The 16,004-nt window shown below is 42.6% G+C and overlaps 1 protein-coding gene across 2 annotated transcripts in view; it reads left to right on the forward strand.

Moving 5' to 3' along the window:
- The window catches only part of MAK16 (MAK16 homolog), a 1,440,501-nt gene that overhangs the window by 1,273,217 nt on the left and 151,280 nt on the right, over positions 1 to 16,004 (forward strand). For both annotated transcript variants that reach the window (XM_044083006.1, XM_044083007.1), the window contains one exon: positions 5,552 to 5,703. In XM_044083006.1, coding sequence (XP_043938941.1) covers positions 5,552 to 5,703 — 152 coding nt within the window. The remainder of the gene's footprint in view (positions 1 to 5,551; positions 5,704 to 16,004) is intronic.

Below are 16,004 nucleotides of genomic sequence, written 5' to 3' on the forward strand. Positions count from 1 at the left end.
ATACTGTGCCTCTGTCTAACATTGACACAGAAGTGATACCCGGGGTAAACCTACGATCTCCCATCCACTCATCAAGATTCCTCTTGAAGAGAGACAATGAGGGACTCTGCCTAACCTGGACTGGGATTTTATTCCAGAGTGAAGGGAGCCTCTGTTATGAATCTGTCCCTCCAGCATGTCCTATTTATTTCAGTGCTGAGGTTCAAGTCTCTCCAGCGCGTAGCTTGATGGGATTTGGATTTTCTGAGGTGCAGCATGTCCATTAATTCCAGGTTGGACATGGCTTTATACGTCCGGCACAGATCGCCTCTGAACAGGCGGTATGCCACTGAGTAGAGCTGGAGTTTCTTTAACCGGGCAGCATATGGCATCTGTTTGAGCCCTTTGATCCTCTTGGTGAGGTATTTTTGGGGTCTTTCCAGTTGCTGCAGGTGTCTGTTAAGGTACATCCCAAAAGGGGCATTGTACTCAATTATGGGCCTGACGAGGGATGAGTAGAGGCACGATGACCTCCCCTGATCTAGATGTGAATCTCTTCATGATTAGGTGGGCTGTATAAAATGTTTTTCTAACCACTTTGGTCACGTGGTTGTCAAATGAGAGATTGCTATCAACTTGGGTCCCCAGGTCCCCAATTACTTCTTCTGTACTTAATGGATTACCACCTATGTGGTAATTTGTGGGCACTTTGTTTTTGCCAAAGGGGATGACTACACACTTTTTGGCATTTAGCTTGATGCCATGGCTCTGGCACCAGTTGTCTGTGTCTATGAGGCCCTTTTGGAGGATGCTTGTGTCGGCTGGAGAGTCGATTATGGTGCCCAGTTTGCAGTCATCTGCGAACTTGATCAGCCACAGTCCTTCCGTGTTGGCCTGTACTTCCGAGAAATATATACCGAACAAGAGAGGTCCCAGGACTGAGCCTTGTGGGACACCACTTGTAACTGGTTTGGAGTCTGACATGGCTCCAGCAATTCTAACCATGTGGGTTCTGTCCCTGAGCCAGTTTGCAATCCATCTAGTGACATAGGAGTTTATATTTAAGCTGGTGAGCTTATCTATAATGCCCAAGTGGGGTATTGTATCGAAGGCTTTTGCGAGGTCCAGGTAGGCTGTGTGGACCACCTTCCCCTCGTCAATGGCCTTGGTGACTGTTTCAAAGAAATCAACCAGGTTTAAGAGGCAGGATCTGCCCTTAACAAAGCCAAACTGGGTAGGATCCAGTGTCTGTAGGTCCCCAATATCTTTATTTATGAGGTCCATGATGATCCTTTCCATAGCTTTGCAGACCAAGCTAGTCAGGCTTATGGGGCGATAGTTTCCAGGATCTGTTGAGGCACCACCTTTATAGAGAGGGACCACTGTTGCTGTACGCCACTCTTTGGGCACATATCCTGTAGTAAGGCTGAGATTGAACAGTAGTTTTATGTTTGGGTTTAGCTCTTCTTGGAGTTCATGTAGGACGCAGCCCGGGACACCGTCTGGTCCCATTGATGCTGTGTTTTTTGCTTTGGAGAAGGGCGACTCTTACCTGAGCATCTGAGATGTCAGGGGGGCAGCACTCTGCTGGGATAGATATTTGCCCTTTTGGTGGGGAGGGGAGAAGTTTGCACTGAACCTGTCAGCTAGGATGTTGGCAATGTCTGTGGGTTCGGTGTATTTTTTTGTCATTTTGGACTAATTCTGAGCATATCTGGGAATTACCACCCAGGTTCCTAACATAACTAAAGAAAGCCTTGTGATTATCCTTGGTGTCCTGTGCAATTTTTCTCTCAAAGCTGGCCTTAGACAATTTTGAGTGCCCGTAGTTTTTTGCTAATACTGATCAGTGATGCCTTCACTTTTTGGGATTTTGCTCTATCATTTAGTAGCTTCCTCCTTCTATTGTATAGTTTGTTTATGGCTGGGGTCCACCAGACAGGACGTCTGCCTTTGGAGGATTGGGTCTTGGTTTTATTTGGGATCGCATGATCCATGCATACCTGAAGGTGTTCATAGAATGCGCTTATAAAGGATTCTGCGTGTCTGGGCCATATTTTCCACAGGCCCGGGGCTTTGAAGGATTCCACCGGTTTTGAGGAGTGTGAGATTTGCTTTAGAGAAGTTTTTCACTGTGGTTTTCTGGGCAGGGGTAGGGTCGGATGTGAATATCCAATGAGATTAATTTATGGTCTGATCTTACCAGTGAGGATACACTTCTGGTCTGGGGCATGGAGTCCCCATGTTGGTGATGATCAGGTCCAGTATGTTGTCCCTCTTGTGGGAGTGGTAACACGTTGTTCCATAGCATTTGAGTTTATAAATTCTAGGAACCTTTGGGCTAGGGTGTTGAGCTAGAGTAATGCTCCCAAGTCTATGTTTGGGTAGTTGAAGTCGCCAATATAATGGTGTTTGGAGAGACCGTCATATTTTCCAGTGTTCTCAGGAAGGCCGAGTGGGGTTCCTGGGTTTGGGAGGGTGGTCTGTAGCAAGCTATAAACTGGAAGGCAGTTTTACCCACTGTTAGTTGCACATGGATAGTCTCTGATGCTTCGTGCTTTGCCACCAACCTGGAGGTGTGGGTATCTTTGATGAATATCGATACTCCCCTTTTGTGGTTCGTCCAAATTTTGGGGCAAAAGCATGGTATGGGGTATAACCTGGTAGTGCTGGGATGCTCTCGGAGCCCTGAACCAGGTTTCTGTTACTGCACAGATATCGATGTTCTCCATGCTAAGGAGAGTTTCGAGTGCGTGCATCTTGAGGTTTAGACTTCTGGCTTGAGTAGCATTACTCTTAGTTTGTTATCCCTTGTGATACCTATGGAGGTGGGTTTGTCTTTGAGCTTTGCCTAAAAAGGCACTATGGGGTAGCAAGAGCCTTTGCCAATATCCAAAGCCCAGGAGTGACAGGTGCAAGCCGCCTAGCGAAGCATCGTGACTTGTCGAGCATATCATCCCAAGCTGACAGGCATTGGATCCCCTTTGAATGACACCAGTACTTAAGCCAATTGTTGAAATTGATCATCTTGTCTTCATATTGTGGCATCATTCTTGGTGAGGGTAAGATGCTACTCAAGGTCAGGGTCATACTGGCCTGGGCTACATGCTCAGAGAGCTCCTCTATGTCTCTCTTTATGTAGTCCAGGGAGGTACGTCTCAGGTCATTCACACCAGCATGGCCAATGACTGAGTCATATTTGTACTTGCCTTGGAGTGACCTGAGTGCTTGTGTTATGTGGCGGATCCTAGCGCCCGACAGGCTGCTCACCGTGACCCTCTCCTTGTTCAGCCTGGTGAGCGGGACGTCAGTGTGCCTGACGATAGTCACCTATTACAAGTGTATCAGGTGTGTTTAGTCTTAAGTGCTGTGACTGTTCGGCACACTGCCTTTGTGAGATATGTGTTGCACGTGTTTTGTTTTGGGGTAGCGGTTGCTTGGGTGTCTGCTTTGGAGGTCTCTGCTGCTTAGGCAGTTCTTTATTTAGAGCCTCCGAGTATGTTGTTGTGTGATTATGTGTTTGGTTTGCTGTCGTGGTAGGTCTATGTGAGACTGGAATTGTAGTGAGTGTGGTTTCCTTCTCCTCCTGACTAGCCTCCAGTTTGGCTATATGGTTGCATCTCTCACATGTGTTGGAATTTGTTGGGAGGAGGAGAGGGTTGTCTGTGTACATGAGGCAGTTGTAACATTGCCTCAAGATTCCCAGATTCACCAGCTGGACCGGAGAGGAGATTGGCAACTGACCTTTGGACATGCTAGAATAATATTGGGAATTCCTTTATAATTGAAAACAAGGGCCAGTGGGGAGTGAGGGTGTAGTGCTTTTAATTTTTAGTGCTGACTTATATAATTGCTTTAGTGAGCAAGTGCCAGGTAACTTAAGTGCAATGTGTTACAGGTAACTTAAATGCAAAAACGACAAACAGTAACTTTCTTTCAAGTGAAACAAGGAAATAAGTACAGTAAGCAATGCAGATATCACTAGTGATCCACAGAAGCTGAGATGCCGATTAGGTGGAATTAGCTGCCCAGGAAATAACAAGCAAACAACAACAAGCATATAAACAAAGCTAGATTCAGCAGGCCTGGATCTAGTCTGTGCTACAGCAAGCAAGGTGTACTAATTTCAGTAAGATACAGTTCAAATATTCAGGCACTATAAACCTTTAACCAGAAATTCCCAGCTCAGAAGGGCAGAGTCCAGCCTCTTCTCCCACAAGAGTGCAGACCACGAACCTTCTTAATGTAAAATAACTGGCCTGAAGCCCAAGTGCTTAAACCAGAAGTAATACACTTTAAGAATAACAGACACTGGGCTCTCAATCAGCAGTTCCCAACTTAGAAGGATGAAAGCTACCTGTCCTGCCACCACGGTGCATGCCACAAACCTTCCTAATGTAAAACAACTGGTCTGAAGCCCAAGTGCTTAATCCAAAAGACTTACAATGATAGCTACACTTTAATCAAGTTACTACCAAGGAGTAATAAATACATTTGAATACTTTAGAGAATTCCTGGATTAGTGCTCAAGTTACACAAACAAAGCTAGATCCAGCAGGCCCAAATCCAGTCTATGCCACAGCAAACAAGGCGCACCAACTTCAGTAAGAAGCAGTTCAGATATGCATGCACTATAAGCCTGAAAGCCCAAGTGCTTAAACCAGAATTAATACACTTTTAGAATAACAGACACTGAGCCCTCAGTCAGCAGTTCCCAACCTAGAAGGATGTAAGCTACCTGTTCTACCACTACAGTGAAGACCACAAACCCTCTCAGTGCAAAACAACTGGTCCGAAGCCCAAGTGTTTAAACCAAAAGGCTTAGAATGAGTTACACCAAGCAGTAATAAATACAATTGAGTACTTTTAAGATGATGCAAAAGTAAAATAAAGTAGGTAGAAACACAAGTACAGTAAAAGCAGATGAAATTTTTTTTTTCTGAACAAGTGCTGAGATCAAAGAAACAGATTTGAGTGCTGAAACTAGAAAACTGGCTAGTTATAAGAAAAAAAAGCTAGAAGGCTTCCCTCCAACACAGAAGGGCTTGGGGGCTCAGAAGCCTACAAATAGTCTATACCACTTAACAGGAAAGGCAGGAAACAAGCTTACATTTTTTTTTTCTGTTTCCCAGATGCTCTCTTTGTACACAGTAGGAGTGCCTGAAATCAGAATATGATCTCACTGCACTCAGTTGAGTGAGCAAATGAGATGGCCCCAGAAGGAGTATCCAAACACAAATTTACAAGAGGGGCTTTGCTGGACTATAAGAAATCAGAAAGTGGTTTTATTAAGAAAGAGAAAAAGTATTAATCCTTTTCTCAGTGCAATAAATATGATGTTGTAAATGGTGTGGTCAACACTTTTGGCATTGCTACTACATGATTAGATATGTAATATTTAAACAGGAGTTCACTATAATCGTATATCTTTGCTAAACATTAAGATCTGTAAACTGCCATGACTGTAGGAAAATCTTTTTGCAGATATGAGAGAGTTTTATACTCTTTTGGGGAGCTGTGTTTCTAGGGAGGGGCCAGGAGATTAAAATGTGTTTTGTGCTTCTCTTTGAAGGTCAAGTTAAGCAAGAATTATGAAAAAGCCTTGGAAGAGCTAGACGAACACCTTATTTACTGGCCACGTTTCATCAGACATAAATGCAAGCAACGGTTTACCAAGATTACACAGTACCTCATTCGAATACGAAAGCTTACACTTAAACGACAGTAGGTAGTTTTTTTATTCTTATTGCGTGCCAGATCCGCACTCTAATCCTGTTTTTCTTCTGACTTTGGACTAAAGCTTTGAGCTGTTAATGAGCTGCTTTCTGTACCCAGAGTACAGGGTTTGATTCTTTCCACCTGCATTTGTGTACTGTGTCACGCTGAGCAAATCACCAAACTAGACAGGGATTCTGGGTTGCACTGAAAGCAACAATTTGTCCAGGTGTCTTACCTGGTCAGCAGTTAGGTACAATTAAAAAAATGTATGTATTATATGTCAGTGATGTCCTTCCATTTCACTGTTGCAATATTCTTAACATGAAGGGGGATCCCCTACCAAGGGTGGCCCAATGTACAGCCAGTATACCAAAGCCTTTAAGGTGCTAACGATATGTCGTATGTTACACGTATGCTCCCCACGCAAGGCATAGACCATAAAGGTGACATGTAGACGTATAATCCTCCGCACTTCTTTGCTGCCAGTTTTAAAGGCCATCTTTGATCGTCGGTCTGATCACTCAAGTCGTTGCTGGTTTACCTAGCTGGTCAGATAAGTGCCCCATTGGAGTTTTTTGCTTATCTTTTTTGGTTTTAGTTTTTGTGGGATTTCATGTCATCCTGAAAGGGTAAATGCCAGTATGGAAGACAGATTCCCCATAAAGACAGTCATGAGCAGAGCTGGTTTTGTTTAGGAGGTTCTCACAACCATATGTTCTGTACTGTTTGTCAGGCTTTTGTCCCAAAGACCTTATGTACTCATGTTTCATCCCTCGCCATCTGTTGTGAAAACCAGCGTCTAAAGATTTTAGCAAAAGATTCTATGGAAGGTACTTTCCGGCCTTAGGGTCAGACGCCTTTAAAGAATAAGGCCAAAAAAAGTCAAGTCAGATTCTTCGGCTGTGCATCTTCCACCAGACGTCTCTCTTGTGACGTGGAAGCCTGGAAGATTGTCCTGTTCCTGGGCCAGATTCCTCTGCCATGGCCATTTCAGAGGCTGGCATGGATCCAGCTTCTTTGCATGTCCTCAGAGGCCTTGCAGACGTTTGCTTCAAACACTCAGGGGAACTGCCATTGATTTATTACCAAAGGGCCTAGGGTTGTTCCTCAGATACTGGTTAGGGAGGAAGTCCCCACTACAATTAAGTATAGGATGGCATCGGAGGCCTCTATGTTTCATAAGGTAGACATCCTTTTAAAAAAGAAGCAAAAGGCAAAACATATATTTTGTGCTCCTAAGGACCCTCAAAGCGAATGACAGAATTTTACGTAAGGTATGTTCAATGCTCTTAAGGCCCTGAAGCCCCCTCAAGGGGTCACTGTCCTGGCTCCTCCTTGGTCATCTTCCCCTATCAAGAGATCTAGGGAGCAGGATTCTGATGAGGAATCTCTGACTTTATTCTAACCAGATTCCTCCCCCTTTGTATTATGGCTCTGAGGAAGAGGAGTCTGCTAGTCCTGAGTCCATTTAAGGAGATGTCCCCTGGGGATACCATTTCCAGGATAATGGAATTCTTTAAATTGGATTGTTCCCAGGTGTCTGAAGTACAGAGGTGATATTAGGAGCTCCTTCAAATGGAATCTTTTATTTATATATATATATATATATATATATATATATCTAGCATAAGCAGGGTGGACATATTGCAGCCAGTTAAGTATGGCAAAATTTGTTAACTGGGGCTGTGTTTTAGCCATTGATGTATATGAGGAAGTGCAGGTGTGGACGAAAAGCTGTATGTGAATAGACTGTGCGTCACATTTTTATTTCAGAATATGAAAGAACTGTAACTGGAATGCTAACATACTACAATACACAGGTTATAGGAGGCACATATTTCAGTAGAATAAGGGGATAATTCAGAGTAAGTGAACTCACTTTTGTAGACTGGTAGGAGCTAGTTACATACCAGTACTGCAGCTGGTGGTTGTCTGTGCATAAAGGACCTTGTAATAGGCCTGGCAGAAAAGAGAGAGCATTTTTGCTGATCTTATAAAGCTGTGCAATAAGATGATTTTGGATGGGTGAAAAAGGTCTAAAACATGGAAGCTTACATTAAATGCAGATGAGAAATAAACTTGGGAGAGAAGTGCGCTGTTGGTTAAGGATGTGATGAGAACTGTAATAAAATGGGAAAATGTTATTCTTATTTCAAAGAAAACTACTTAAGTTGTACTAAAGCTATTGAATCAAGGTAAAATTCAATAAGTTGCATTGCATTTGCATTTTTTAGCAAAAGTGGGCTTTGTAAAAGAAATATGTAAAGTGGTATATAACTTTGTGTTTTCTAAAAAAAAAAAAAAAATGTAGTTAGATGTGAAAGGAAATCTGCTTCCTGACTGAGCAGCCTGCAGTACAAATCTTAGGCCCCTTATAGGTTGCTGTTTTAGGTCGCATGATAATGATGGCTTGTTTGACCAGTAGAGAGCTGAGGTTGCCTTCATCTCCCCAGGAATATGTAACTGTGGAAACAAGAAAGATGTTCTTCTTTCGGCTTTTCCCGGTTAGGGGTCGCCACAGTGGAACTCCGGTCCGCTAATGATTGGCAGTAGATTTTTAGGTGCCAGCTTGATGCCCAACCTTCAAAGAAGGCACGCCCATTCACGCATGTCTTTCGAAGGCCACTCGACCACAGGGAGGACATGCAGACTCCACACAGAAGGCGCTCCAGCTGAGAATCGAACGGGAGAACCTCTTGCTGTGAGGCAATAATGCTACCGCTGCACCACCGCAGCTTGAAACAAGGAAGATATCTTCTGAAATTCAAAAGCTACAGGAATTCATTTTTCTAAACTTATAAATGGAGATATTGATTGTTAGTTAAAAGTAGAAGAAGTGCAGAACTTGACAGGCGTTACTGATTTACGTACCAAAGGATACTGTTGGAAGCAGGCCACAAGATGTACTACCTCTTAGCACGCTCAAATTCTGTTTTAGACTTAAAAGCCAGAAGCAAAAAGGGCAATAGTATACCTTTATCCAGAAGTAATCCACGAAAAAACTCGACAAACTACCAGTATGACACAAAACAGCTACTGAAACTCCGGTAAACACCCAAACAAAAACTTTAATGCATTAAGCGCTTTTCGTCAGTCAAAATAGACCAACTTCTTTAGACAAAGATACAAATCATAATATACAGTATTTAAACCTACAAAAGGCACCAAATCATTCTTCTGTGATCCAACCATATTATACAAATGGAATAAAACATTTAAAAAGACATGAAATACTGTTGCTACTAAAAAACTAAAACTAACACGTCCCAAACCTATTCAATTGCCCCCACGCTTTAAAATAATATATAATAAAATGAATGTTTATGCAAGGAAATATATCACATTAAAATGTAATGAATACAATATTTTATACATTATATGTTAAATGAATAATTAAATTTGAAGTGACTGAATTTCTATCTAAGCAAACTTTTTAACTTCGAAACACAAGTTAAAGAAGTAACCTCATTTAAACCTGGTGGAGTAGGTTTACGTTTAAATAATGTGTATTGTGATTTGTATCTTTGTCTGAAGAAGTTGGTCTATTTTGACTGAAGAAAAGCGCTTTACACATTAAAGTTTCTGTTTGGGTGTTTACCGGAGTTTCAGTAGCTGTTTTGTGTCATACTGGTAGTTTATCCAGAAGTAGATCGTTTCTATTTTAGATGTTATTTCCTAATGCTCTTTAGTCTTTTGTATTTAAAATGTTTTATTTTCAAACTCTTGTATGCACTTTTATTGTTTCAGTATTTGCATGGAAAGAAAATACTTAAATATATTTATTTCTGTTAAACTTGAAGGCTTGTTGCTGATATTTTAATTATTAGTTGGAAAGTTTAGGCAATTTTTTACCTGTGTGTACTTAATTATGTGATATCCATCCTTGGAGGGTTGACTGCTCAGAGGTAATTGCTACTAGCATTAGAGTATTTAAAGTTTTCTTATTTTAAGGGGGATCAGTAAGGTTCAGCTTTGGTTTATTAGCTTTGACTAACTGGGCGGTGTATCTTGAAGCTTCGGAAAGAGGGATTTGTTGCCGGAATCAAGTCTCAGTTATTACTGGTACGATTGTATTGGGAGACACTAATCTCGGTTATAAGAAGCAACCCACTGAGTACTGAAAAAGTAATCAGAGACCTAGGGACCCAAGTCGACAGCGACCTCTCATTTGATACCCATGTTGCCAAAGTGGTTAGAAAAACATTCTACCTTGCACACCTCATCATGAAGGGATTCACATCCAGATCCAAGGATGTCATTGTACCCCTGTATTCCTCCCTCATCAGACCCATGATTGAGTACAATGCTCCATTTGGTTTGTACCTCACCTGGCATTTGCAACAGCTGGAGAGACCACAAAAGTACCTCACCAAGAGGATCAAGGGTCTCCAACATATGTCTTATTCTGCCAGACTAAAGAAACTTCAGCTCTATTCAGTATCATACCGCCTGCTCAGAGGTGATCTCTGCCTGACGTACAAGGCCATGTCCAATCAGGATCTGATGGACATGCTCCACCTCAAAAAATCCAAGTCCATCAGGACCACGAGAGCTAAAGACTTAAACCTTGGCACAAGTATGAATAGGACATGCTGGAGGGATAGATTCATAACCCAGAGGCTTCCCATGCTTTGGAACAAGATCCCAGTTCGTATTAGGCAGAGCCCTTCACTGACTCTCTTCAAGAGAAATCTTGATGAGTGGATGGGAGATCGTAAGTTTACCCCAGGGGTCACATCTGTGTCACTGCTAGACAGGGGCACAGTAAACTAATTCTATTATATAAGGGGACCTTCATTGTGTCACTACTAGACACAGTATTCTAAATTTATTCTGTAAATTTTTGTACCATTTCATGGGGTGGCAAATGCCACATCACTATGGCTAGGCTTACAAATGCCCCAGGGCAGATAGCCTAGTACTATACTATGAAACTATAAGATGGGTGAAAATCCTGGACAGCAAAGGACTGTAACTCTGATCTGCAGCTGTGCAGCATTAAGACTGTTTTGAGTATAGCAGGCAATGACTGTTATTAAAGGCAGTAGTGCACATTTAATGTTTGTGTTTTAAACAGTATCAAATGGTGGGAGTCAAACCCTGTACTTCTGGCTCCATTACACGCCAAATATCGAAGTCCGTGATACTGGAGTTGACACCTATATACTCACCATGATCAGAAAATGAGAACTTGTTGTCCCTGTCTGTATTCATTCAATAAAATTTCGATTTTGGGTATTGTATGTAGTTCTTGAACTTCTCTACATAATGATAGACATGCTAGATGCATTTCAGAGCAGGGTAACAAGAATGATGCATGGTCTGTTTCAGAAGCTATGTGAACAGTGATTAAAAGGGTTTATCGTGTAGTCTTGATGGAGGAGGTGGAGGAGTTCAACATGATCCTAAGTTAAATATGGTAGCAGAGTCCATAGAGTTCAAGTGAGTACAGTACTTTAGAAAAAGCATGTGAGAATGTATTGTGAAGGTTGGCTGGATGGCTTAGGGATGATGCAAGGATGTCTTATTTCACAGAAGGATTGGAGTAGCACTCCTTCAGAGGTGTTATGGTCTTTAATTCTGCCTGAGTTCACAAATGTATGGAACATACATAAGGCATTGGTGCAGAGACATTTTATGGGGGAATACAATAATACCAGGAATGCCAATGCATTGGATCAGCTGGTCGACAACTCTACGAGAGGTGAAAATATCCTGGACCTGGTCCTAACCAGCAGTGAGTAGCCACTGTAGCATCCCTACAGCGTCATCCTCCTTGGTAAGATTCAACCATAAAGTGGTCACTTTTGAAGTCACTGTCTCCCCCCCCCCCCCCCCCATCAGACAAAAAAACTTTTCCAAAGCTGAATTCAGTCTCCTCAGAGCAGGTATAAGCAGCTTCACCGTCCCTTCAGTTGGAACTAGCACTAATGTCCAAGCCTACACCAGAAAACTATATGAGCACCTACATAGCTGTATGCACTCAGCAATACCTGACAGGACCAAATCATCTTCCTCAAGGAAAAGTAAACCTGTCTGGTGGACAACAACAATAAACAAACTCTATAATAAAAGGAAAAAATTGCTGTCCAGGACCAAGAAGGCGCAGGTGCCAAGCTGAAAGCGATCTCTTCTTTGTCTGAAGAAGCAAATAAGGTCACTTCCACTAAGGACAATCACAAGGCCTTCTTCACATATGTCGCAGTCTCAAAGGTAACACCAAAATCTACTCTGAACTGGGGGTCAATAACACCAGATACACAAACGCCATAGATATAGCCAACCTGCTGGCATACAGGTTCAGTGAAATCTTCACCTCCCTGTCTCCCTCATCAGTAAATCAGGACATACCCAGCACCTGCCCCCTCCCCTCATCACCACGGAGCAGGTAGTCAGTGCCCTCTCAAAGGCAAAAAATACAGTCTCCATGGGACCCGATAACATCCCTGGCTGTATCTTACACGAACTTGGGCATGACCTCTCAGCTCCATTAGGCACCCTGTTCAACCACAGCCTGAGCACCAGCTTCATCCCAGCAGAATGGAGGATAATCACTGTCATCCTTCTACTCAAAGATGGATCGTGCACTGACCCAGGCATTTATAGGCCCATCAGCCTAAATAATCTGATCTACAAGGCCCTGGAATGCATTATCATGGACCTTATAAACAAGGACTTTGGCAAACTCCACAAGCTTGACCCCGCACAATTTGGTTTTGTCAAAGGTCATGCTTGTTAAACTTGGTCATCTTCTTCTAAACATTCACCAAAGCCATGGATGAGGGGAAGACTGTGCACACTGCCTACCTTGACCTAGCCAATGCCTTTGACACCATTCCCACAAAAGCATAACAGATAAACTCTCTCTCAGATGAGCATTAACCTGTATGTTACCAGATTGGTAGCTAACTGGCTCACTGATAAAACCCACTCAGTCAAAATAGGGGAAGCCACCTCTACTAGTAGACCCGTAACAAGCTGTGTACCCCAAGTATCGGTCTTGGGACCTCTACTGTTTGGGATATACTTTTCTGAGGTGCAAGCCAAAACCAGTGGTCTGTGGCTGACCAAGTTTGCAGATGACTGCAAGCTAGGTGCTGTCTTAAATTCCTCTAGTGATGTGAACGTCCTCCAAGAGGGCCTTACTCAAACTAATGACTGGTGCCAGAAGCATGGCCTCAAACTGAATGCCAAGAAATGCATCCCTTTGGGGAAAATGGCATCCCCACACTTTAATAACTATGTACTAAACATGCAGTCAGTTGTGAGGGACTTGGACACAGGGGAAACAGGTGCTGACTTTGTGGTAGGCTTATATGGGCTTCTGGGCCAACAGTCTAGTATCATCCTATGAACCTAAGAATACGCTGTTTAGCAGGTATTATCTGTGGCTTAAAAATTGATGAAGAAGTTTGTGGCCTTACTTGCCATCAGATGCTTGTTTCTTTTATAGTTTGTATTTTTTTTGGCAGTCTGTTTTAACTGTGTGTGTGTGTGTGTGTGTGTGTGTGTGTGTGTGTGTGTGTGTGTGTGTGTGTGTGTGTGTGTGTATGTGTATATATATATATGTGTATGTGTGTGTATATATATATATATATATATATATATGTATGTACACACACAGAGATATAAATTAAGGTGTGTGTGTGTGTGTGTATATATATATATATATATATATATATATATATAAATGTAATGTATACAGAGAGAGACAGAATGTATAGATTTATAATATCTGTGTGTGTGTTTGTGTGTGTGTATATATATATATATATATATATATATATATATATATGTGTGTGTGTGTGTGTATATATATATATATATATATATATATATATATATATATGTGTGTGTGTGTGTGTGTGTATATATATATATATATATATATATATATATGTATATATATATGTGTGTGTGTGTAATTTGTGGGTGTGTATGGTTCTTTTTCATATATTTTCCCTCCCACTTAAAGCTGATGGCTCTTTAGAACATGAGGAAATGGAAACTGAAAGAAAAGGAGAGAAGATTTTTGGTAAAGTGTTTTTCAAGATGTTCTTCATTCCACATTGCTGCAGTCCTAACTATTGGGGTAGTCCGCTGTCCCAGTCGGCCCGAATACCAAAGTATATGGCTGACGTCGGTCAAGGCGCATTAGACTGACGTCAGTACGTCAGGGTACTAATGCGCATGACCGACGTCATATCCCCAGTCTTTTTTGCCGCATGGTCCGATGCAGAAGCAGTTTTGCGAGTGCAGGTTGGCGTTCTGAAAGTTTCTGAAGTCAGAGTTTCAGACCGAATCAAAGTTGGCTAAGTACTCGCTGGGAATATTTTGGTTTTTCTTGCCTCAGTATTTAACCGGATGTCAGAAAAGTGAATAACTGTATTTCTTGTGGGAAACAGATACCTCATAGGGATTACCATACTTTGTGTATACCTTGCTTAGGGCCTGAGCACGACGTTGTTGGATGCCGCCTTGTGCTAGATTTAACAAACGCACTATTAAGAGAAGGTTAGACTGTGCCAGGTTAGTTTTTGGGAAGCGTTGTAATTATAAAATGCCGCCGGATGCTCCGACGCCCGCTTCGCCAAAAAGCGCAAGGACAAAGCAGCAAAGCCTAGAGTGGAAGAACCGACAGTCCCGGACGTCGGTTCTATAGAAGGCTCAGTGGAGCCGGAGGTTCTGCCAGGAGTTTCTTTGGAGTCTCAGGGAGAGACTTTACTGTTACAGGATGTGTCCTCTCAGGAAGTAGGCCAGGCTGAAGGGGCTTCTCAGGTGGCTGTTCTTCCCTCTCTTCCTAAGGTGGTTAGAGCCTCCTTCTGTTTCCAAGGCTTCTTTGAGGGGCAGGCCTAGTTTAGCTTCAGTGGGGTTTCTCCTAGTGCTTCAGGGTCTTTGCCTAAGAAACATATGCTTAAAATGGCAGAGGATTTGATTACTATGATTAGAGGTTCTATGCCCCTCCTGATAAGAGGCCTAGGGTGGAACCTGAGTTTGAGAGTTTTGAGCAATGTTCGAGGCTTCTGAGTCTTCGGCTGAAGACTTGCAGGAGTATCCTCCTTATTCTGATTCTGATGTGGATGATTCTACTCCTTCAGCTTCTCCTCCTGAGGATTTTTCATTTTCAGAGACTCTGCATTCCATGAGGGAGCATTTTAAATGGGAAGGTCAAGATTTCTCTGATTCCAGGAAGAGGCTTAGGGAATTCTTGTTTTTACCCCAGCATACCCCTTTAGCTATACCTCCTGTTCTGAATGTGGTGGAAGATGTTTTTGCAGAGGCTTCCCTGAATCCTGATTCTTTGCCTCCTGCCCCAGTTAAACCGGATAGGTACTATAGGGTGCCTGAAGCTCATAAGTATCTTTTTAAGAGTCCTAGGGCAGACCCAGAAACTGTCTCTCAGGGGCCTAAAGGTGTGAAGGCTTCTGTTGTTAAAAATCCTGTTCCTCCTGATAAAGAGGCAAGGGCTTTGGATAGATGGGGAAAGAAAGTGTATACTTCTTCCACTTTAGCCATGAGGGTTGAATTGTCAGTTTCACATGTTAAAATATCAGAATTATCTCCTTTCACAATTGAAGTCTAAGGTGGATGCTCTGGCAGAAGGTATTGAGTGTAAAGAGTTGCAGGATTTAGTTCATGTGTCTGAACAGGTGGGTAAGCATTCCTTGCAGTGTGGTTTTGATGCTGTGCAGGCCTCCTCGAGGGTGGCTGCCACTGGTTCTGTTCTTCGAGGCACGCCTGGTTGAGGGATCAGAATTTAGCTGAGCATGTTAAAACAAGGATTTTGGATGCTCCTTTACAGTCGGATGTGTTGTTTGGTTCGCCTGTGGAAGCAGTTTTAAAGAAAATGGAGGACAAGGCTAAGTCTATGCAAACTGTTAAGGATTTTTTGCAGGTTCAGCCTCCAAGTTTAGTAGAAATTGGCCTACTAAGGGATGGACATATCCTGCTTATGATTCCCAGTCTAGGGGTAGGTCTAGATGTGGTAGGGGCAGGGCTCAAGGTTCTTTTAGGCCTAGAACAGGGAGTTCACCTGCTCAGTCTTCTGGTGAGGGCAGGGGTCAGTCCTTTCGTAAACAGACCCAATGACCTACCTTTTCAGCTGCCAGTACATTCTCGCCTGGCAGCACCTTTGGGAGGAAGGCTGGCTCTTTTCAAAGAAAATTGGGATTTAATTACCCAAGACAGATGGGTTTTGGATATCATTCATCACGGTTACAGGTTTTACTTCCATACCTTGCCTCCTTTCAAAGGCATGCCAGACATTCCTCCTCTGCAAAGCAAAGAGGCTCACAAGCAAATTTCTC

Source organism: Protopterus annectens, chromosome 9.part0 (genome assembly GCF_019279795.1).
Source record: "Protopterus annectens isolate FY-2018-M chromosome 9.part0, PAN1.0, whole genome shotgun sequence".
Taxonomy (NCBI): domain Eukaryota; kingdom Metazoa; phylum Chordata; order Ceratodontiformes; family Protopteridae; genus Protopterus; species Protopterus annectens.